The sequence below is a fragment of the Bos grunniens genome, chromosome 10, assembly GCF_055505025.1.
Source record: "Bos grunniens cultivar Pamir isolate PY7600 chromosome 10, Bosgru_T2T1.0, whole genome shotgun sequence".
Taxonomy (NCBI): Eukaryota; Metazoa; Chordata; class Mammalia; order Artiodactyla; family Bovidae; genus Bos; species Bos grunniens.
In genome coordinates this window covers 47,554,597-47,579,848 of record NC_141174.1, presented here as the reverse complement: position 1 = coordinate 47,579,848, position 25,252 = coordinate 47,554,597, and the positions used below count along the sequence as shown (strand labels likewise).

At 37.9% G+C, this 25,252-nt stretch overlaps 2 protein-coding genes across 12 annotated transcripts in view; one reads left to right on the top strand and one right to left on the bottom strand.

The window, feature by feature from the left end:
* Positions 1-12,950, top strand: part of LOC147364479 (uncharacterized) — a 537,088-nt gene extending 524,138 nt beyond the window's left edge. Inside the window, exon 5 of one of the 2 annotated variants that reach the window (XR_015134528.1) lies at positions 11,865-12,939. Coding sequence is in view for 1 of the 2 variants with exons in the window: in XM_086321028.1 (XP_086177154.1) it covers positions 11,865-11,894 (30 nt within the window). In the remaining variant the exon portion in view is untranslated. Of the gene's footprint in view, positions 1-11,864 lie in introns of both variants that reach the window. The other variant, XM_086321028.1, reaches the window with a different exon arrangement.
* Positions 1-25,252, bottom strand: part of UNC13C (unc-13 homolog C) — an 839,460-nt gene that overhangs the window by 188,082 nt on the left and 626,126 nt on the right. For all 10 annotated transcript variants that reach the window (XM_086321016.1, XM_086321021.1, XM_086321015.1 and 7 more), the window contains one exon: positions 24,834-24,967. In XM_086321016.1, coding sequence (XP_086177142.1) covers positions 24,834-24,967 — 134 coding nt within the window. The remainder of the gene's footprint in view (positions 1-24,833; positions 24,968-25,252) is intronic.

Sequence of the window (25,252 nt, the reverse complement as noted above, 5' to 3'; positions counted from 1 at the left end):
GGAGAGGATGGGGAGATTTGGGAGAATGGCATTGAAACATGTATAATATCATGTATGAAACGAGTTGCCAGTCCAGGTTCGATGCACGATACTGGATGCTTGGGGCTGGTGCACTGGGACGACCCAGAGGGAGGGTATGGGGAGGGAGGAGGGAGGAGGGTTCAGGATGGAGAACACATGTATACCTGTGGCGGATTCATTTTGATATTTGGCAAAACTAATACAATATTGTAAAGTTAAAAAAAAAAAAGTAGTTCTGGAAAACCAAGAGTTTGGAGAAAACTCCTCCTTACTGGTGCTTAGGGGCTGTGAGAGCAGCTTATTTTCAATGGAGGGTCACTCTGCAGCCTGTATAGAGATGGGAAGCAGCAGTTTGAACAAGTTTGGCGAGAGAGGATTCAGAACTTCTGTTATCAAGCAGCAATAGTGACAGGAAACTTGATGTATGCTGTGACTGATGGTGACTGCCATGATATCAAAGAAGAGCAACATGAGGAATAGGAAGATGGATCGTAAACAGAAAAGGAGAATGCGGATCAGCAACTGTAGCTGAAAGGATGCAGAGGAGCTAGACCAGTGAGCCAGGGCAAGAAGAGCCAAAGATATCCTGAGTGACTGGTTTTTATATTCTGCTGTCTACACTTGGGTTGATGTGATCTTAAGAAACAAGGATCACTACTATGCATAAAATAAACATCAAGGACTACTACCATATAGCACAGGGAACTATATTCAATAAAGGAAAAGAATCTGAAAATTTTATATATTTATAAAAAAAAATATATATATAACAAGCATTCTGCTGTACACCAGAAAGCAACACTATATTGTAAATTAACTATATTTTGGTTAAAGAAAGAAAACATGGATCACAATGGAAAGGCACATAGTACAGCACTAAGTAGAAATTACTCAACACAATAAAGCTAAGAGTATATGATGCAGAAGAATATCTGGTGCAATCATTCACAGAGGTTACTTGAAGAAAGTAAGATTTGTATGTACTTTTCAAGGAGGATAAAGATTAATTGGTGGAAGAGATAAGCTATGCAACCCCAGTTAATGGTTGTAATTACCATAAGAAAAGATTCTCAAAGCGACTTTTAAAATATTTTCCTTTAATCTAGACTTTTTAATCAGATAACTTCCAAATGGAGAATCTAAAAATAAGCTATTTGTGTCAGGATTTTCTCAGTTGCATAAGCAACGTCAAATTTGATTTTCATTCTTGTGAAACTAAGGTTTAAGGGTTCTCATTATTACTGTTGAGGATTTAACAAAAACCTGAACCAAAACCAAACTACCATTTAAAATAAAAACAACATACTAGAGAAATATACACTTGATATATAAAAGGCAAAGGGATAATACTACTAATATAAGAATTGTTATAAATCTGAGGAAAAAGATAAATATTAGAAAAATGGCTGTGATTAATGGACAATCTAAAAAGGAAAAAAAAAAAAAACTCACAAAAACCTAGCAAACATAGATAAGAGAGTCTTACCACTCTAATATTCAAAGAAATGTCAATTAAAATAATAGTAAAATTTTTTTTACTAAGTACATTTCAGGCTAGAAAACAAGCAAAAAAAAAAAAAAAAAAGAAAGAAAGAAAAGAAAATCCAGGACCTGTCTGCATCTGATTTCCAAAAGCCTGATTCTCTACAAGTTTTCAGTTTTTATGTTATTCCAATACTTTAGTTATTTACACTCCCTTCTCTCCTGTGGCTCAGAATTCCCTCTCCATGGATGCATCTTCATGGTGTTATATAAAACTACAGAACAATATGGAACTATTAAACAAAACAAGATAGGTCTGCCTGTACTGACGTGAAAAGATAAATGTCAGGCAGTTTTAAGCAAACAAGGCAAATTACAGATTAGTATACATATTATGAGCCTGTATTTTGTAAAAAAAAAAAAAAAAAAAAGAATAAAAATAAATACTATTAAATGAATTTCTATGCTTATATGTACAGAAAATAGTTGGAAAAAATACACCCAACTACAAACAATTTGTAAGACATGGGTGAATGAGTGAGTGAAGTTGCTCAGTTATGTCTGACTCTTTGCCACCCCGTGGACTGTAGCCCCCCAGGCTCCTCCATCCATGGGATTCTCCAGGCAAGAATACTGGAGTGGGTTGCCATTTCCTTCTCCAGGGGATCTTCCCGACCCAGGAACTGAACCCAGGTCTCCTGCATTGCAGGCAGATGCTTTACCGTCTGAACTGAAGGGTTTAGAGGCCGTCAAATGGACATGACCTATAAAGGCAATTTTGATGGTTTTACATAGAAATGACCTCTAATGGAAGAGAACACAATTGGGAACTATTTGAGATACATTTCTATGCAAAATGCAGTTTGCACATAATTCAGCATTTTAAATGAGCACTCTGCAACCGAGACCAAATATCAATCATCTCTTGAGGTTTTCTACTATGTACCAACATCTAATCTACATAGGAACAAATGTTACTCCTGCTTTTCTCTTCTATATCAAATGTCCTGAAGCCTTTGTGTCTCTTGGGAGTGAGGCCGAGTTTCTGAAGGCACATTCCAGTATAAATATCATCGATGGGGTAGAGAAGGACCCAGTCAGTCACACTGTACAGTCTCAGGGCCAGGTGGCTGGAGTAGAGGAATCCTCCTCCTCGTAAAGGGAGTCTTATTTTGGTTTTATTTTTTTCTTTTCTTCACAAGAAATGATACATAAGCATTAGAACTTTCATTTTCTACTTCAAATAGGCGACGTTGAATATGATTATTTTAAAAAATATGAACATTTACACGCATCCTGAAATAAAATCAAATGGAATTTTGCTAAATACTATGTGATTATTTTAAAAAGCTAAATAACATTCATTTATTGCTCACAAAATTCATTTTGGTTGTTGTTATTCTCATTTAACAAATGAAGAGCTGGTAGTCAGAATTAGAGCCTTGAGCTGATTTTCCAAAGCTCATGAGCTCTCCAATAAACAAGCAGCAAATATTTTTTTTTCATACTTAGAAGAGAGACAAACATAACTTTGACTATATTCATTTTACACTTAGGGATATTAGGTATCAAGAAACATGTTCTAAAACATGAAATAAATCAATGACAGAATCAGATATAGAGCTTATGCTTCTTGACCATATTTTTTCATTCTTTTTCTTATGACAATAATAGAAATTCCCAAACATTTATGATGTCCTTACAGCTAGCTCTTTTGTTTTGTTTAAACGTATTGATTTTGCTTTAAAATATTTACAGTTCAAATGATTAACTTTATATTTTCTGCAACAGTCCAAATTTAAATCTCAAGATTTACTTGCCAAGTTCTGCTTCCATACAGAAGATAATCTTTGGGGTTTGAGATATCATTAGAAGTTTTGTTTATTGTGTATAATGACAGGGCAGCTTCAAACTTGGTTTTCTTACTATTAACGATGGAAATAATAATATATCCTTGTGCTAAAAAAAATTACTCAAAGATCCTTTATTTACTTAAATAATTACACAGGTTCTTTCAAAGTCTATATTTTTATTTTACTTTACTACCCGTCTACAGTATTTTTGGTGTATTTGGAAACACTTCTCTGGCTCTGTCTCACAGAAATCCTAGTTAAATAAAATACTTCATGAGTCAACCCTGCCTGAATCCAGATGGCAAACTTGGTCATCAACCTCTGCCACAACCCACAGCATCTTCTTTCTACTCTCCTGTGGATTCTTCCTTTGACGTAGCTGTAGAATTTATCCTTGCCCTGCTCCTACCATCTCATCCCCAATTCAAGTCATACTTGACTCAAAAGCTGAAGCAATCTGTTAGTATATGTTATGTACCTTCATTTCTTATTCTTCAAATTCATACTGTATACTACCACCTAATTTACCTTTGATGAACATAGGCTGTAATATTTCAAATCACTACTTTAAAACCATCCATTGCTTGTCACACATTCAGTAGCATAGAGAAATTTAAGCCCATTAAGGTGACTTGCCTGACCAATGGCAACCTGACCCCCACTATAACTTCTGTCTCTACTCTCCAACACCTTCCATGCTCTTGCCACTGAGACTACTTATAATTTCTAAACATATCTAATGCCCCATGTCTTCTGATCATTTTCTCCTATCTGTACTCTCTTCCTCAATTTCCATCTGATCATAAATACTCTCTGTTCTTTGAAAGCACAGTTCAGTATCTCTTCCATCTAAGGTCTTTTGTTGTATTTGTTGTTTTGTCACTAAAACATGACTGACTCCTTGGCAACCCCATGGACTGTAGCCCACCAGGCTCTTTCTGTCCATGGGATTCTCCAGGCAAGAATACTGAAGTGGATTGCCATTTCCTTCTCCAGGGGTTCTTCCAGACCCAGGGATTGAACCTGTGTCTCCTGAATTGGCAGGCAGATTCTTGGGTTCTTTACCACTGAGTCACCAGGGAAGCCCCAAGGCAGAATTAGCAATGATTAATTAAGTGTGAAGGATAAGGGCAAAGACAAGTTTACAGTGACTATAAACTGAATTATAGCTCACAATATTAAGAGTTAGTGTAGTGTTGGTGCCTTTGTACTGTGTAAAACTGTAAATTCTATCATTTTACTGTTGCCACAAGATTTAACTTATCTAATTTTATTGACATTTGCTTTATAGTTCAGTACTGATGAAAATAACATGATTTATTTTTTCTCCTTAAGCAGTTTTGGCTGGCATTAGAAAACAATTCTCCATCTAGCATCTCTTCACTAACAAATAATATTAACTGTGCTTATACAGTCTTCTTACTGTATTTGTACATTTATATACACACACACTTTTATATATGTATTTATAAGTATGTACATTTCCTCTCCAATTTAAACAATTCTACAAGCCAGGATGTACCCTGGTAAGAACATCTGCAAAGCTAATAGTTTCCAAAACAACTTCTTTATTCCTACCTACTCAGTGAAAAAGGGGAGAAAAATTCACAACTATATACAACCAATAAAAGCAGCAAATCAGAACTCAGAGTAAGAGGAGAGACAGAGTATTTCTTATAAGAGATTTTTATCAATTTCTGAGTAACCATTGGCAAGATTTTATGTTTCTAATTTATAGGGGCCACAAAATAATATTTCCATAACTGTATTTTTGCACTGTGTTCAAATTCCTTTATAGATATACAAATACACAATCTCACTATGGCATCAAATTGTATATGCTATATCTGTGCTGTCTTCTCTGTATCAAACCAAATGGAAGAGTTGTTTTCTTCCAACACACTCCACAGTTGAAGATTTCTGCCTTTTCTTTGAGCTGGCTAAGAAGTCTATACATTTGCATATTTGTTAGAGGATTATTTTTTGTAATTTAACACAGTACTGGCTATTTCCTGTGCACAATTCAGAGAAGTATAATGTAGTGGTTAAGCCTCAATGCAATTCAAAAGACAGAGGCTTGATTTCTTCTGTTACTTAACTAATTTACCCAGTGGAGCACTGAGTAATCTCTTTAAAACTCAATTTCCTCATCTGTCAAGTGGGGATGATAATAACTGTGCAATTTGGGACTCTAGGGCTGTTACGAGGATTAAATGAAACTTTACATGTAAATACTTTGTACAGCCACTGGCCCACAGTGAGCACTTAATAAATGTTTACTGCGAATTATAATGAAAAATTTACTGCAAATGAGACATGCAAGAAAATATTTAGATTTATTGATTTCTAATGTGAAAAAAATTATCAAATGAATACAAGTTTACATTTGTGTTTGCTAGTTACTAGTTCCAGAAAAAAAAATTGCTAATAAAATTAATAGCAATAAACTTGACTGAAGAGGGAAATTATCTCTTCTTGCTATAGCAAGAAAGCCTTCCTCAGTGGTCGATGCAAAGAAATAGAGGAAAACAACAGAATGGGAAAGACTAGAGATCTCTTCAAAAATTAGAGATACCAAGGGAACATTTCATGCAAAGATGGGCTCGATAAAGGACAGAAATGGTATGGACCTAAGAGAAGCAGAAGATATTAAGAAGAGGTGGCAAGAATACACAGAAGAACTGTACAAAAAAGATCTTCATGATCCAGATAATCATGATAGTGTGATCATTCACCTAGAGCCAGACATCCTAGAATATGAAGTCAAGTGGGCCTTGGAAAGCATCACTACAAACAAAGCTAGTGGAGGTGATGGAATTCCAGTTGAGCTATTTCAAATCCTGAAAGATGATGCTGTGAAAGGGCTGCACTCAATATGCCAGCACATTTGGAAAACTGGAAAAGGTCAGTTTTCATTCCAATCCCAAAGAAAGGCAATGGGAAATAGATGGGGAAACAGTGGAAACAGTATCAGACTTTATTTTTTTGGGCTCCAAAATCACTGCAGATGGTGACTGCAGCCATGAAATTAAAAGACGCTTACTCCTTGGAAGGAAAGTTATGACCAACCTAGATAGCATATTCAAAAGCAGAAACATTACTTTGCCAACAAAGGTCCGGCTAGTCAAGGCTATGGTTTTTCCAGTGGTCATGTATGGATGTCAGAGTTGGACTGTGAAGAAGGCTGAGCGCCAAAGAGTTGATGCTTTTGAACTGTGGTGTTGGAGAAGACTCCTGAGAGTCCCTTGGACTGCAAGGAGATCCAGCCAGTCCATTCTGAAGGAGATCAGCCCTGGGATTTCTTTGGAAGGAATGATGCTAAAGCTGAAACTCTAGTACTTTGGCCACCTCATGGGAAGAGTTGACTCCTTGGAAAAGACTCTGATGCTGGGAGGGATTGGGAGCAGAAGGAGAAGGGGACGACAGAGGATGAGATGACTGGATGGCATCACTGACTCGATGGACGTGAGTCTCAGTGAACTCCGGGAGTTGGTGATGGACAGGGAGGCCTGCCGTGCTGTGATTCACGGGGTCGCAAAGAGTCGGACACGACTGAGTGACTGAACTAAACTGAACTGAAGAGGGAAATTATTATATACTCACAGGAGTTAACTGGTTTCCCAAACTTCAGCATTCTCTAGCCATATATTAACAATTTATATGCTAATTATAAATAAATTCCAAACTATGATACAAGCTTGACTGAAAGAGGTTTTAACTTTCCATGACCATTTCAGGGCTTCTCAGGTGGCACTAGTGGTAAGGAACCCACCTCCCAATGCAGGAGACATAAGAGACAGTTCAATCCCTGGGTCAGGAAGATCCCCTCAAGGAGGCCATGGTAACCGACTCCAGTACTCTTGCCTGGAGAATCCCATAGACAGAGGAGACTGACGGTCTCCAGTCCATAAGGTAACAAAGAGTTGGACACAACTAAAGTGACTTAGCATGCATGCATGCCATGACCATTTCCTAACCTCTTAGGAATTATAATATATACTTAAAAGTTAAGTACAGGTATAATATAGTGTATTAAATATTCATATTTCATTATTTATATTTTAAAAGTAAAATTGGTACAAATTGAATTTTAGAAGGTATAGCTCCACCTCTTTATTTTCCATGCAATCATGACTTCACTTAGTCTATCATTTATAAAAAGAGGTTTAATGAAATAGTTGATCCATTTCAACATTATTTGAATGTCTCCCATTTTTAATTTGCAGCAATTAATGCAAAGCATAAATGTTTTAAACCTTGAATCCTATGAGACACAACAATTTAACAATTCAATTTATTATCTTGCAAATCTCTTAGTGAAATAAGGCAAACACAGTCTTCCACTGTCTGATCTGATAATACTGATTCATTAGTCACAGCAGATAAAAATTAGAATTCATTATATGTGAAGTATTATTTTGATATGCAAAGTTTGCCTTTGAAGAAAAATGTATTCTTTGTTTCATGTGAGTAAGCAACGGTTCTGATATCTGTCCTGTCTGCAGCTGAAACTTCACTGTCACAGCCAGAAGTTGAGACACTTAGTTTGCTCTGCTCTTTTAACATTATTATTTTTTAAAATTCAGCTTTTGTTAATATGAAAATTTGACATGCCTTAGTGCAATTATCTGCCATTACCTTGAAGAGAAAGAACAGCCAAGAAGAATGAACTTTATATAAACAGGACTCTACTAGTAAATTACAAAGTAGCCTTACAGATTAAAGAGCAACTGAAACACATCATACCATTGCAGTTAAAGGTGAAAGTCAGCTTAAGCATATGCAATGTGAACTCAACTACTCTTGGACATTTCCTGTGGTGATCATTGTTCCTTTTGTATTTAAGTTCTCTTATAACAACAACAAAAGTGGGTCACTAATGTCATTTAAATACAACTAACGTTTTATCCTTCTCTTTTCTCTTTATATCTACAACCTAAGGCATTATTTTAATGAATTTGGATCTTTAAATACATATTTAATTTAAATATGAAAAATAAAATTTGGGATGCATCTAGCTTAACTGTTAAAATCAGCATTTTGTAAGACAGTGAAGATGTTACCTGGTAGTAGTGAGGCAGGTAGAAATGGCCAGATAAAGCTTTAAAAACATTGGGTAATGTCTTTGGGGCAGGAAATAGCAAATGGAATTTACTGCCTTCAGATCGCTGTTTCTCAAGCTACTTCAGTATGTCCAGATTACAGACTTGGGAAAAGCAAGTTCTGAAATTCATGTCAGGGTCAGGGAGCTTGAGGCAGTGAAGGAGAGGTGGGAATTAACATTTGCCGAGTACCTAAGCAATACCAGGCACTGGGCTAGTGCTCTTAAGCTTCATCTCTTCGAATTCTGATAATGGTCCTATGTCTTCACTTTTACCTCCCAATTTTTCACATGTGGAAAACAGTTTGAAAGATGTTGCAAAACTTTTCTAAGGTCTCAGAGATCAGTCTCTCTCACTCGAAAATGTTAGATCACTAAGCCACTCAAGTCACATTTATCTTTGCGTACTTGAAACATAGTCCTCTTTCTTTATTTTTACTTATTACTGATGTATTCATCGTATTCAAAAATACTAAGATGGCTTACAAAATAACTATAATAAAATGAGATTTGTAGTAAAAGTAAAGACCTTAATGTCCACTGGGTGATCCCCAACAAACATCTTGAGTGCCCAAGCATCAGTGGAGGGAGACTCTTTTGTTAGTTGTTTCCCAAGTATAATGCATATTTATGAACGGATCTCTCATTGTCAAAGAATGAGGCATTGCTACAAAGACTGCTTAGAATTAGTTCCCTTAAATCCTTTCACTATGATTCAGCAGTCATTTTATCTGTCTGCATTCAGTGAAAAAGCACCTATTGTGTATGATCATTCCTATCTGATGCCAATAAAGTTACAATGGCAATTTTCTGCTTTTTCTCACAATAAGCTTTTAGATGGCCTGTTATGGTAAGGAGCTTTTGGATGTTACTTTACTAAACCAAGTAATCATCTATTGTTTTGTTTCAATTGCATGTTAGGATGGGAGAAGGGTATATCACTTATCACTGAGAAAAATCTGAATAAGGCTGAAGACAAAGCAGAAGGACAAGTATGGAATTGGCAAATTTTACTTACTCAGTAAACATGACTCTGGAACTGAGTAGAACCCTGCAGGCACCAACCCCCAACACCAAACCAAACAATTAATGATTAGACAAACAATAGAGAATTATTCTACAGATACTATAATTGCCACCAAAGGAGAAAAAAGCTAACTGCATGATGACCAGACTGTAGCCATAATGTTAGATGCTCCTACTTGAGCAGTACTGAATCTATGGCTAGAACAATTTCAAGAACAGGCCTCAAGAGAATGGGATTAACTTTATTGCTCATGATAATCTACATCTCTGTAGACATCAAAATAATTGTATGTTTCTCTGCCTATATATTGGAAAAGGAAATGGCAATGTACTCCAGTATTCTTGCCTGGAAAATCCCATGGATGGAGGAGCCTGGTAGGCTACAGCTCACAGGGTAGCAAAGAGTCGGACATGACTGAGCAACTTCACTTTCACTTTCAGCCTATATATATAAGCAGACGACTAAAATTGTCAGAAATGCTACAGACTCACATTGACACCTTCCACTCTGAGAATACAGCGCCCTATATCACCATGAAGAAATTATAGAAGATAGACCTTTGCCCCTAATGTCATAGTAACAGAATCATGTTCTGACAAGTGGGGATTTGTAAGCAGCTCTTTACAGGAAACTCCCCTTAGCAGGAAGCCCTTTTTCTTGTCACTTTAACAAAGGTACATTAGAATTAACTTTTAAACCAGGCACCCCAATGCTCTGCTTATCTCTGGCTCAAGCACACCTCTCAAATCTTTTAATCACACAATACCTTGCCTAACTTGTCAGTTCTTTCTGTAGATCAAAGAAAAAGAAATGAAGAATGAATATCAATAAATAACAGAGGACCAGATCTCTTACCTAGCTTCCCGTTCACTTTGGAAGCTTGTAATCTTCTAAATAAACTGTGTGAACAAGATTACAACTAGAGGAAGATTACAAGAAGTCAATGAGTCTGCACACTAGGGGGGTGGGACGGTGGGCATGGTGACCACTCTGAATCCCTATCTCAGTGATTAACTAAGATTACTTTACTCTTTCTCTTTAAAATGTCATGGCCAAGCAGAATCTTTAGAATTGGTTTTGGGGGGATGTTGAGTCCATCATCTCCCCAGACTATTGGCATTCTCATTAAAGGTGCCTTTCCTTTGCTACCAACATTTCTGAGTATGTAATTGATTTTGTAAGCAGGATGCAGTGGGACCTCCATTTGTTAACAAGTTGAACATCATCTCTTCATCTCACACTACGCTAAGGTTGTGAAGATAAAAGGATGACAAGAAATGGTCTTTTCCTTCAAAAACATTTTAGAATAGTGGAGAAAACACAGTTATATGCATATATTCATAATACCAAGTTATAAATGCAATGACAGAATGCAAACTCATAGAAGAACCATAATGTGGTACTTATCCATCCTGGATGAAATTAGGGAAGACTTGCCGGAAGAGGTAATGCTTCAGCTAAGTCTTTACATTTTAAAGGTAAAGGAACTCAGAGCTGGATAGTAGGAAGTCCACTAAGGTTTTGTAAAACTAACTTTGCTAAAGATAAGATAATAATTAGAAAAAAAAATCTTGATTAACCAAATTACTACTTCTTTTTCTCTCTAACCTGAGTAAACGCTGACCACATATCAGGTGCCTGCCTGTCTGCCTGCCTGCTAAGTTGCATAAGTCGTGTCCTACTCTTTACAACCCTATGGACTGTAGCCCACCAGGCTACTCTGTCCATGGAATTCTCCAGGCAAGAAAACTGGGGTGGGTTGCAGTGCCCTCCTTCAGGGGATCCTCCTGACCTAGGGACAGAACCCATGTCTTATGTATCTTGCACTGGCAGTCAAGTTCTTTACCAGTAGTTCTACCTGGGAAGCCCACGTATCAGGTGACATCAACTGAAATAAGAACATGAAAGCAAAGTGTTGCAGTCTGTTTGCCTTGTCAACTACGAGAATCTGTAGCACCATCCAATAAATAAAAGTGCAACTTTTATGACATCAACTTTTCCTATGGCTTCTCCCATTGATTAACTCCTAGTCATATGGCCTTTCTTGCTGCTACTCCAACATGCCAGGCTTCAGCCCTGTACTTGTTACTGATTCTCCTGGTTACAGTTACAGAGCTCTGTTTCTGTCTGCCTTCCTTTAATCATCCAGGCTTCAATTCAAATGTCACTTTCTCCAAGAGTATCTTCTTAGCCATTGAAATTGACATATTAGCAACAACCCTCACTTCTGCCAAGTAACTATTTTTCTATTTATCTTGCTTTACCTTCTTATCAACACCTGAAACACTGTATTATCTGTTCGTTTATATGCGTTGTTATCTAACTCCTCTCCACTCCCTGCAAAAGTATTAAATAACTTTTTTGTCTTGTGTATTGCTAGGTTTCCAGTTTGGAACATACTGCCCTGTAACGGACATTAAGTGAGATGAATGAAACCTTCTACCAATGGTAGCAATCACTATCTCCAAATAACAGTGCTGCAATAGACCTACAGAGCAACCAGTTCAGAATCCAGCAGCAGGACACAGAGGGCCTCCAGAGAAAAAAAAATGTTTTTTGAAAAAAAAGAAAAGGAAAATGAAGAAATAAAAATAAAAAAGAAAAAAAGAAAAAGACATAGAAATGTAGAAATGTATGAAGTTAGATTCTATAGAGTTATTAAATGTGGGCCTCAGTTCTGACATTTCTTGTACCTAATTCTCAAGAAAAAACTGATCACTTTTGTGTATCCCAAATGTTGGGGCAGAGAAATTTTTTAATGCAGAGAACTTTAGGGGAAAAAAAAAACCTTTCTTGGTTTTTCCTGAGGGCCCCAGTGGGTACACACTTCAAATTTACATTTTTCCTACAGAAAATTAAACCTGCCTGCATTTTGTCTACTGGCTGATACACAACTACAAGTGGTGCCATCGTACGGCACATCTTCCACTTTTACGTTTGTGATTATTGTTTCAGGTTTCTCATGACCAGATCCAGATTCATCTTTGAGACAGCAGAAGTGTTTGCACTGAGCTGAAGGATTAATGCCCTGCCCTTACTTATGGGATCTTTTCCCTACAATTAATCATTTTGTTAATGTAGAGGGTTGCTTAGATTCTGATTCTGCCACTTACTAAATGTGTGATCTTGGGAAATTTACTTACCCCTTCTGTCATCTGCAATTTGGGGATTTTAACAGCACTGATTCTATTGCAATTACATTTAAGATTCAATTAGACATTAAACTGTAAAAATGCTTAGTACAATGCCTGGCTGTAATTAATTTCCCATAGTTCCCTAAATGCCGATGATAATATTCATAACACAGATATCTAGTTGTGCATAAATCATCTGGTGAGCATAAGAAAATGAAAATCCAAGAGGAACCTTTTCTTTTCTATATAATATGTAGTCAGGGAGACAGAAAGTTGACATAAAAAGTGATTGAATTAGTACAAGTCTTAGTTAGAAATCCTATAACAGTACTCCTGTGCTCCTAGGGGGAAAAAAAAAAAACAACAACCTTCTTATTCTGTCCAAATAACATTTTATTTTGGAAATTTGCAGAAAAACATCTATTTTAAATGTCAAGAAGGCTATAATTAACATTCATAAACACTTTCAAAATGACTTATTTTCTTTGTTTTTTGTACTTTGATTAATAGTTTTTGGGTTTTCCGGCTATCCATTCTCCCCAATGTAAACCCTATCTTTGCTGAGAAAAGTTGAGCACTGAAGAATTGATGCTTTTGAACTGTAGTGTTGGCGAAGTCTCTTGAGAGTTCCTTGGACTGCAAGGACATCAAACCAGTCCTGAATATTCACTGGAAGGACTGATGCTGAAGCTGAAGCTCCAATACTTTGAACACCTGATGTAAAGAACTGACTCATTGGAAAAGACTCTGATGCTAGGAAAGATTGGAGGCAAGAGGAGAAGGGGATGACAGAGGATGAGATGGTTGGATGGCATCATCGACTTAATGGATATGAGTTTGAGCAAACTCCGGGAGTTGGTGATGGATAGGGAGGCCTGGCCTGCTGAAGTCCATGGGGTCACAAAGAGTTGGACACAACTGAGCTACTGAACTGAACTGAAATGTACTAAGATTTTTTAAAAGAAAAAAGCATAATAGGGAAATGTCATGAGCAATTATACAACAGCAACTTTGGCCACTTATATTGAATGGAAAAATTCCTTGAAAGACACAAATATCAAAAACACAATCAAGCACAAGTAGTTTTCAGAGGGACCATGATGACAACGAAGGAACTCCTGAACTTCCCTGTACCCACAGACGCACAGACTGTACAACTACACAGTCAGAAAATCCCACTGAGAGACATGCAGTGGCTCAAGGACTATGGCAAACAAAGAAGTATTTGGCAATGGGTGTACTTCACTTCCTGTGGCTACCCCTCAAGGCTCAGCCCAGAAATAGCAGGCAAAACTGTCCATTGTCCAGTCTTCCCTTGAGGGATTTGATTGCCTACTTTACAAGCTGATGCCTGAAGGTCTGGCTTCTTATTTAACATGCATCTAGAGGCTGACTGACATCTCCCTAGAGTCCAGGGGAGTTGGTAGGCACTTCCCCTGCATTCCCTCTCTGGCTTGATCCAACAACAAAACCAAATTGCTAGTACCACCTTGAAAGGAGTTTGTCCATGTATTTAGTGACTCAATTTTTATGGCTGCCATAAAAGGGATGGAATTCCCAAATCACTTAGCTCTGAAAGCCAATAGGGCTGTATTCACACATTTCACAGGAGGACAGCAAGCAAAGCAGAAGCTTTTCCCTAGGTGCAGGAGCACCCCTTTGTTCCTCCCCCACTCTCATGACTATCTGCCTGGGCTTTCTGTAGAGAAAGCAGGTAAAACTACCCGTTTTCCAATTTCTCCTTGGAAGGAACTTAACTATATTGTTTTCCAGCTCTTCCATGAGGGTATAGTTTCTGGTTAGCCTGCATCTATGTGCTGACTGATATTCTCTTCCTTGGAACACTGACTGATCTTGGCACACCCTCTCTATGGGAGACAACCATAAAGGTTTGAGAGACAACCGGGAGCTTCATCTGGACTGATGATGAGACAGTGTGCCAAGACCAACATGTAATGTGCAGAAACCAACACAAAGAGTGAAAGAAATGAAAAAAAAAAAAAAAGTAACATCAACAAGGAAATATGTCTCAAACAGAAGAACAAGATAAATCATTAGAAGGTGATCTTAGTAAGATAGAGAAAACTGACTTACCCAACAGAGATTTCAAAATAATGGTCATAAAGATGGTCACTGAGATCAGAGAGCAAGGCATAAACAAAGTGAGAATTTTAGCAAAGAAAATATAACAGACAAAGAAAGAATCTTAAAATCAACTTGTTACTTAGAAGGGGATCCCATTAAGACCATCAGTGAATTTTTCAGCATAAACTTTGCAAGCCAGGAGGGATTGTGATGAGTTTTCAAAATGCTGAAAGAGAAAACCTGCCAACCAATAATACTCCATTAAGCAAAGCTGTCCTTCAGAATTGAAGGAGAGACAAAAAGTTTTCCAGACAAAAAGGGAGGAAGTTCATAATTACTAGACTGATAGATACATGGGTCAACAGAACAGAGAGTCCAGAATTAGATTCACACATTTAATTAACAGATTTTTGACAAAGCTGCAAAAACAACTGGGGATAGGATAATTTTTCCAACAAATAGAGTGGGAAAGATAGATAAAAATATGAAAAAAAAAAAAACCCAGAAAATCTTACAAGTTTGTATCACACCAGACATCTAAAATAAAACTATGGTGTTGCAACTTGAATGTGGTGGATGCAAAGATTTCTTAAACACACAAAAAAACAAATCGTAAAGATGATAGTCAACAAATTGAACTACTTTATCAATTTTTTTTAAAGATTGCTAAAGAAATGTAAAAAATGTTAAAGAAAGTCACAAAATAGCAGAAAATATTGCAACCTTCATATCTAACAGTAGATCTTAACCATTACAACTGGTTAATAAGAAGATAAACATTCCAATTTGGAAATGGCAAAAGGATTTGAACAGACATTTCACCAAAGAAGATATATGGATTGCAAATACGCACATGAAAGATGGTCAATATCAGTTCTCAGGAAAGTGGTAAATAAAACCATAAGGAAGTATCACTATACACCTAGTTGAATAGCTAAGAGTAAAATGTCCAATTGCACTAGGTTTGGCAATGTATAAACACTTTGGAAAGTATTTGGCAAAATACATGTACACATTACAATGTACATGTAATATGTACATATTACATGATCCAAGGAAAATAAAAATTCTACCTAAAATTTTATAAACAAATATTCACAGAAACCTAATCTTGAAAAAAAATCCAAATGTTCACCTTGACCTTAAGCCTAATCCTAACAGATGAGTGAATAAACATTTTGTGGTGTATCTATACAGTGGAATATCACTTAGAAATAAGAAGAGATGAAGTACCGATACCCACAAACACCCGGATGAATCTCAAAATAGTAACTAGTGAAAGCAACTAAACAAAGGGATGTATTTAATATATTATTCATTTCACACAAGGACACAATTTTCAAACTAATTTGTAGTATTAGAAGGCAGACCATTGGTTGCCTGGGATAGGTTACAAAAGACACACAGAAATTATGAATATGTTTATTGTCTTGATTGTGGTGATGGTTCATATTTCAAAACTAAACACATTGTGTGTATAAAGTTTTATTGTATTCAGTTATACCTCAATACTGTTCATACTGTTTATGGGGTTCACAAAGCAAGAATACTGAACTATGAACAAAGCTAGTGGAGGTGATGGAATCCCAGTTGAGCTATTTCAAATCCTAAAAGATGATGCTGTGAAAGTTCTGCACTCAATATGCCAGCAAATTTGGAAAACTCCGCAGTGGCCATGGAACTGGAAAAGGTCTGTTTTCATACCAATCCTAAAGAAAGGCAATGTCAAAGAATGATCAAACTACCACACAATTGCACTCATCTCTCACACTAGCAAAGTAATGCTCAAAATTCTCCAAGCCAGGCTTCAACAGTATGCAAACTGTGAACTTCCAGATATTCAAGCTGCATTTAAAAAAGGCAGAGGAACCTGAGGTCAAATTGCCAACATCTGTTGGATCATCGAAAAACCAAGAGAGTTCCAAAAAAACATCTACTTCTGCTTATTGACTACGCCAAAGCCTTTGACTGTGTAGGTCACAATAAACAGTGGAAAATTCTTAAAGAGATGGGAATACCAGACCACCTGACCTGCCTCCTGAGCAATCTGTATGCAGGTCAAGAAGCAACAGTTAGAACTGGACATGGAACAACAGACTGGTTCCAAATTGGGAAAGGAGTACATCAAGGCTATATATTGTCACCCTGCTTGTATAACTTATATGCAGAATACATCATGAGAAATGATGGGCTGGATGAAGCACAGGCTGGAATGAAGATTGCCAGGAGAAATATCAATAACCTCAGACATGCAGATGACACCACCCTATGGCAGAAAGTGAAGAACTAAAGAGCCTCCGGATGAAAGTGAAAGAGGAGAGTGAAAAGTTGGCTTAAAACTCAACATTCAGAAAACCAAGATCATGGCAGCCAGTCCCATCACTTCATAGCAAACAGATGGGCAAACAATGGAAACAGTGACAGACTTTGTTTTTTGGGGCTCCAAAATCACTGCAGATGGTGACTGCAACCATGAAATTAAAAGACACTTGCTCTTCGGAAGGAAAGTTATGACCAATCTAGACAGCATATTAAAAAGCAGAGACATTACTTTGTCTCTGCTAGAACAAAGTTCTGTCTAGTCAAAGCTATGGTTTTTCCAGTAGTCATGTATGGATGTGAGAGTTGGACTATAAAGAAAGCTGGGCACCAAAGAATTGATGCTTTTGAACTGTGGTGTTGGAGAAGACTCTTGAGAGTCCCTCGGACTCCAAGGAGATCCAACCAGTCCATCTTAAAGGAAATCAGTCCTGAATATTCATTGGAAGGACTGATGCTGCAGCTGAAACTCCAATACGTTGGCTATCTGATGCAAAGAACTGACTCATTAGAAAAGACCCTGATGCTGAGAAAGGTTAAAGGTGGGAGGAGAGGGGATGACAGAGGATGAGATGGTTGGATGGTATCACCAACTCTATGGACTTGAACTGGAGTAAGCTTTGGGAGTTTTTGATGGACAGGGAAGCCTGGTATGCTGCAGTCCATGGGGTTGCAAAGAATTGGACATGACTGAGTGACTGAAGTGATACCTCAATACATTTGTTTAAAAGGGAGAGATCCACACCTGAAGTTCTAAAAATACTCTGCTTAATAGTTTTCAGTTTCAATAGAATAGTGAGACTTCTATAGGCATCTGGAAAACTACTTCGTAAAAAATAATTTTGAAAAGGTGAATAAGTATTCCTCAAAAAATAGTACCTTAATTAATCAGTAGAGTAGGAATGAAGAGAACAGACACTGAGATTTCCTTCAATTTATTCACTCAGTCACTAATATATATGCCTGAATACATACTAGTGTACAAAGTAAACAAATCTCTCCCTGTATGTTTACATTATATGATTATAAATTAGTATCAAATTAGAATAAGCAAAAGCCTGCAATGTTTTTATTCATAATAACCCTGAGTACTTCATTAATGAATTATATCCATAACCCTAAATTATATTGAAAAATATAAAAATAGGCCTGTATTTTTAAATCATTCATTCTCTTGCTATAAAGTTCAAAATAAAAACAAAACTTGTTTAAGCCAGACATGTTTTCTTCATAAATTGGCCTGTGCTTTTATACTTTGATGTATATAAAACACACAAGGAGTATTTTATTAATAATGCAGACTTCTGGGCCAAATTCACATTTTAACTCCATAGATTTGGGGTGGGGCTCAGAATCTGCATACACATCTAGCAGCCTATTTGATCCTAATGTCAGTCATCTGGACTTTCTACCTTGTGAAACACTGTGCTTTTCTACCCAATAAGATAACTAGTGATTCCTAAATGTGAAGATTTATGTGAAGCCATTCAACGTCACAATAATCCAAGAACATGCCCCTACCACCGATGCCTAAGAAACTGAAGTTGATCAGTTCCATGAAGACCTAGAAAATCTCCTAGAATTAACACCAAAAAAAAAAAAAAGATGGTCTATTTATCACTGGGGATTGGAATGCAAAAGCGGGAAGTCAAGAGATATTAAAAAAAAGAGATATCTGGAGTAACAGGCAAGTTTGGCCTTTGGGAACAAAATGAAGCACAGCAAAGGTTAACTGAATTCTGCCATGAGAATGCACTCGCCATAGCAAATCCCCTTTTTCAACAACACAAGAGATGACTTTACACATGGACATCAGCAAATAATCAATACCAAAACCACACTGATCACATTCTTTGTAGCCAAAGATGGAGAAGCTGTATACAGTCAGCAAAAACAATACCTGGAGCTGACTGTGGCTCAGATCATCAGCTTCTCATAGCAAAATTGAGTTTAAACCAAAGAAAGCAGGGAAAACCATGAGGCCAGCCAGGTACAACTTGAATCAAATTCCCTATGAATATGCAGTGGAGGTAATGAATAGATTCAAGGGATTAGATCTGGTAGACAGAGTACCTGGAGAACTATGGACAGAGGTCTGTAATGTTGTACAGGAGGCAGTGAACAAAACCAAAGAAAAAGAAAAGTAAGAAGGTAAAGTGGTTACCTGAGGAGGGCTTCAGTTCAGTTCAGTCGCTCAGTCGTGTCCAACTCTTTGTGACCCCATGAACTGCAGCATGCCAGGCCTCCCTGTCCATCACCAACTCCCGGAGTTCACTCAGACTCACGTCCATCGAGTCAGTGATGCCATCCAGCCATCTCATCCTCTGTCGTCCCCTTCTCCTCCTGCCCCCAATCTCTCCCAGCATCAGAGTCTTTTCCAATGAGTCAACGCTTTGCATGAAGTGGCCAAAGTACTGGAGTTTCAGCCTTAGCATCATTCCTTCCAAAGAAATCCCAGGGCTGATCTCCTTCAGAATGGACTGGTTGGATCTCCTTGCAGTCCAAGAGACTCTCAAGAGTCTTCTCCAAAACAGCAAAAGAAAGAAGAGAAGTGAAAAGCAAGGGAGAAAGGGAACGGTATATCCAACTAAATGCAGATTTCCAAAGAACAGCATGGAGAGACAAGAAGGGCTTCTAAAATGAACAGTGTATAAAACAAGAAAACCACAGAAGGGGACAGACTAGAGATCTCTTCTAGAAAATTGGAGATATCAAGAGAACATTTTGCCCAAAGACGGGCACAAGAAAGGACAAAAATGGTAGAGACCTAGTAGATGCTGAAGAGATCAAGAAGAGATGGAAATACACAGAAAAACTGTGCAAAAAAGATCCAAAGAACCAGACTGCTAGGATGGTATGGTCAGCCACCCAGAGCCAGACATTCTGGAGAACAAAATCAAGTGGGCCTTAGGAAGCACTGCTGTTAATAAAGCTAGTGGATGTGACAGAATTCCAGTAGAACTATTCAGAACCACAAAGGATGATGCCATCAAGGTGCTACATTCAATATGTCAGCAATATGGAAGACCTAGCAGTGGCCACAGGACTGGAAAAGGTCAATCCTCATCTCAGTTCCTAAGAAGGGTACTACTAAAATGTGATAACCATTGAATGATTGACCTCATCTCGCATGTTAGTAAGGTCATGCTTAAAATTCCGCATCCTAAGCTTCAGCATTATGCTAACCAAGAGCTTCCAGATGTCCAAGCTGGATTTAGAAAAGGAAGAGGAACCAGAGATCAAATTGTCAATATTTGCTGGATCACAGAGAAAGCTGAGGAATTCCAGAAAAACATCTATCTCTGTTTCATTGACTACATATCAAAGCCTTTGACTGCATGGATCATAATAAACTGTGGAAAGCTCCTAAAGAGATGTGGATACCAGACCATCTTGCCTGTCTCCTGAGAACCCTGTATGCGGGCCAAGAAGCAACAGTCAGAACCCTGTAAGGAACAACTGATTGGTTCAAGACTGAAAAAGGAGTAAGACAGGGTTGTTTGTTGTCACCCTGTTTGTTTAATCTATATGCTGAGCACATCATGAGAAATGCTGGGTTGGATGAGTTACAAGCTGGAATCAAGATAGGCAGGAGATACATCAATAACCTCAGATATGATGCTGATACCACTCTAATGGCAGAAAGTGAAGAGAAACTAAAGAGCTTCTTGATGAGGGTGAAGGAGGAGAGTGAAAGAGCCAGCTTAAAGCTAAATATTAAAAAAAAAAAAAAAAAAAAAAAAACCTAAGACCATAGCATCTGGCCCCATTACTTTATGGAAAATAGAGGGGTAAAAGGTGGAAGTAGTGACAGGTTTCCTCTTCTTGGGCTCTAAAGTCACTGCAGATGGTAACTGCAGCCATGAAATCAGAAGACACTTTCTTCTTGGCAGGAAAGCTACGTATGACAAACAGTGTATTGAAAAGCAAAGACATTACTCTGCTGACAAAGATCCATATAATCAAGGCTATGGTCTTCCCAGTGGTCACATACAGTTGTGAGAGCTGGACTTTAAAGAAGGTGAAATGCCAAGGAATTGATGCCTTCGAACTATGGTGCTGGAGAAGATCCTGAAAGTCAATTAGACAGCAAGGAGATTGAACCAGTCCATCTTAAGGGAAATCAAGCCTGAATACTTGTTGGAAGGACTGATGCTGAAGCTGAAACCCAGTATTTTGGTCATCTGATGAGAACAGATGACCCACTAAAAAGCCCCTCATGCTGAGAAACATCGAGGGCAGAAGGAGAAGAGGGCATCAGAGAATGAGATAGCTGGATGGCATCACCAATGCAATGGAAATGAACTTGGGCAAACTTCAGGAAATGGTAAGGGACAGAGAGGCCTGGCATGCTGCAGTCTATGGGGTTGCAAAGAGTCAGACATGCCTGGGAGACTGAACAGCAACAAATGTGAAGATACATGTGCAAATAAAGAAACATGCATCAATGGAAATCTCATCAAATTAGACAACTGCAAACATTGGCCGACTCAATGGACATGAGTTTGAGCAGATTCCAGGAGACAGTGAAGGACAGGGAACCCTGGAGTGCTGCAGTTCATGGGGTTGCAAAGAGTCGGACATGACTGAGTGACTTCATAACAACAACAAACATCAGCCACTAAGGTCACACCTCGCTATCCAAGTGAGTTCACCTAAAACAGAGACTTAATGATATGAGAAACTAACGCCTTAAGGAATTTTGGAATGATTTGGAATTTTGATTCCTTAAGGAACCTTAGTAAGCAAAACATCTTTAGAAAATTATCAAAATCTGAGTAAATATAATCATAAAATACAGATTCCTAAGAGATGATATTCAGGTTTATTCGAGCTAGGTTTTCATAGAAAAAAAAGTGACTCTAAACTCTGACACTATTAATAAATAAAAAGCAAAGACATATCTTTCCTTGTGTCATGGCTTGTTTTTATACTTGGAAGACTCAATGTAGCCCATAATTTAAAATTTATTTTTTGCATAAGTAAATATATTCCCTCTACTTCCTTTAATATTGTAACAAAAAAGGAACTAAAAATCTTTGCATATTTTCAATGGTATATGATTAAAGATGACTCTGGGAAACTTTGATTCCATGATTTTATAATGTATCTTTTAATATATTCTAATTTATGATATTTGGTAAATGTAAAAAAAATTTTGATTAAAAATAAATTCTTTCAAATAACTTTTAATTAGCATTTCTCAGCAGATATTTGTCTTCATTCCATGGTCATTTATCAAGTGGCCTACCCCAGCCCAAAGGCACAGTCTTGAAACAAGTTATTAATCTCCTTACCTTGAGGAAATCTACTCTTTCTTCAAGAAAAGTCCAAAGAATAAATGAGAAAACAGCTCAAAGCCATCCAAGATGAAATGAGGATGTTATATGCTAAAAGAGCAGATCTAGTACTGAGCTATCAGAAGAAATAAAAGAGCAAAGTCTCTACAGATGCTCATCATGATACACTCTGGCATCAGGCAGAAAAGGTGGATATAAGGGAAAAAGGGAAAACAAAAGTGTAAAAGCAAACCTGATGATGCTATCCCTGCACACCAGAGAGAACCACTTTCTCCACATTTAGAAGAAATTTGGGGCAGGTGAATATTGGTGGTAAAGAAACATAAAAGGATAAAAATTAGAGTATTTACATGTATTTCTTCTATAACTAGAATTTCAATTGGATCACACACAAGCTTTTTGACCCTGTCTTGGAGATCCAACCAGTCCATTCTGAAGGAGATCAGCCCTGGGATTTCTTTGGAAGGAATGATGCTAAAGCTGAAACTCCAGTACTTTGGCCACCTCATGCGAAGAGTTGACTCATTGGAAAAGACTCTGATGCTGGGAGGGATTGGGGGCAGGAGGAGAAGGGGACTACAGAGGATGAGATGGCTGGATGGCATCACTGACTCGATGGACGTGAGTCTCAGTGAACTCCGGGAGTTGGTCATGGACAGGGAGGCCAGGCGTGCTGCGATTCATGGGGTTGCAAAGAGTCAGACACGACTGAGTGACTGATCTGATCTGATCTGACCAGTATAGAAAATAAGAAACAATAAAACCAGTTTTCCATATTAAGCCTGAATGTACTTCATGGTTTGTCTATTTCTGCTATTCCTACATCATTTCAGGTATGACCAATAAGTCAAAATACTCTCTTCATTAAGCAGTCTGCAAATGCCTGGTTGGCAGAGTCAGCTGTTATTTTGGGTTGTATAGCTCTCAGTGTGTGGGTGTGAAATAAATCCTAAAGGCGCAACATTAAAGGTGGACTGGGTCTTGGATATTATGTAATAATATGCCTTTATTTTATATATGAGGAAACTTCAATGGCACCCCATTCCAGTACTCTTGCCTGGAAAATCCCATGGGCGGAGGAGCCTGGTAGGCTGCAGTCCATGGGGTCGCGAAGAGTCGGACATGACTGAGTGACTTGACTTTCACTTTTCACTTTCATGCATTGGAGAAGGAAATGGAAACCCATTCCAGAGTTCTTGCCTGGAGAGTCCCAGGGACAGGGGAGCCTGGTGGGCTCCTGTCTATGGGGTCGCATGGAGTCGGACATGACTGAAGTGACTTAGCAGCAGCAGACCCAAGGAAATTAGATAATTTGCCCAAGGTCTCATAGCTAGTGGAATTTTGGTAAGTTGTTCATTTCAGACTCTTCTAGAATAGCCATGAATTTTAATTCATCTGCTTTACTACCTTTCCAGTTCCAGTTCAGTCACTCAATCGTGTCCGACTCTGTGCGACTCCATGAACCGCAGCACGCCAGGCCTCCCTGTCCATCAACCAACTCCTAGAGTCCACCCAAACCCAAGTCCATTGAGTTACCGATACCATCTTGTCCTCTGTCATCCCTGTCTCCTCCTGCCCTCAATCTTTCCCAGCATCAGGGTCTTTTCCAAAGAGTCAGCTCTTTGCATCAGGTGGACAAATTATGGGAGTTTCAGCTTCAACATCAGTACTTCCAATGAATACCCAGGACTGATCTCCTTTAGGATGGACTGGTTGGATCTCCTTGCAGTCCAAGGGATCCTCAAGAGTCTTCTCCAACACCACAGTTTAAAAACATCAATTCTTCTGCACTCATCTTTCTCTGTAGTCCAACTCTGACATCCATACATGACTACTGGAAAAAACATAGCCTTGACTAGACAGACCTTTGTTGACAAAGTTAGGTCTCTGCTTTTTAATATGCTGTCTAGGTTGGTCATAACTTTCCTCCAAGGAGCAAGCATCTTAATTTCATGGCTGCAGTCACCCTACCTGCCTTAATTCACCTGCATAGAATTTATAAATTCTATGCATGATAGCATAAGCTTAGGTTATTTGAGATAATGGGCTTGTTCTCTTAAATAATGCATTAAATTTGTTAAATCCAGCAAACACAACTATTTTGAAAGTATACGTTTGGGGCCAAATCCTTATGATTAAAAAGTCACAATGGAATATGTTTAATACGAGCTCTTTAACATTGGGGGGGATGGCATTTTTCTAAGACAGTAGAAAGAGGGCGTTTTTCTAAGACAGTAGAAAGAGGAAATTTTTCTACATCAAATAAAAATAAATGTGGGGGACATATTTGTTTCCATATTGAAATAATCACACTCGATGGGGTTGAAACTAAAAATTCATACTATCACTGAATTGATGTTTATTGATGAAAGTAGAAAATACTTCTTTCTATAGCTTAATTTTGGACAAGTCTGTCATTGTCATGAGAGTATAAGCTGTACTTCAAATAGTTTATGTTTCCTTAATTTTAGCTGCATAAAATCCATTTATTAACAAAAAAAATGTACTTACTGATTCAGGACAGGAGTGTAGGCAGTTTTATCCTCATCAATAATAGTGACCATCAGTGTAATAAGCTGGGGCCAAAAATCCAAATTCTTGGTGGTTGGTCCCTGATCTTCCCGAGGAATGTCCTGTTTCTTACTCTGCTCAGAAGGTCAGGCAACATGCAAAATAAAAGGTTAAAGGGCATGACTTTAGTTAGAAATCACTGTCAAACAGGAGGATCAGATAAAGAGAGCTATGAACAACTCTCAGATCACGTGAGCCAAAGTTAGTACATTCAGGTTTTCTCCCTTCATTGAACAGCATCCCACAGGGTAAAGTCACAACGGCCAGGCTTGGATTTCCAAACGCTTTGGTTCTGGGATGGAGGTTTATCTTCCTCTATTGCAGTTTATGATCTTAGGAATTATTATTATAGAGTTTAT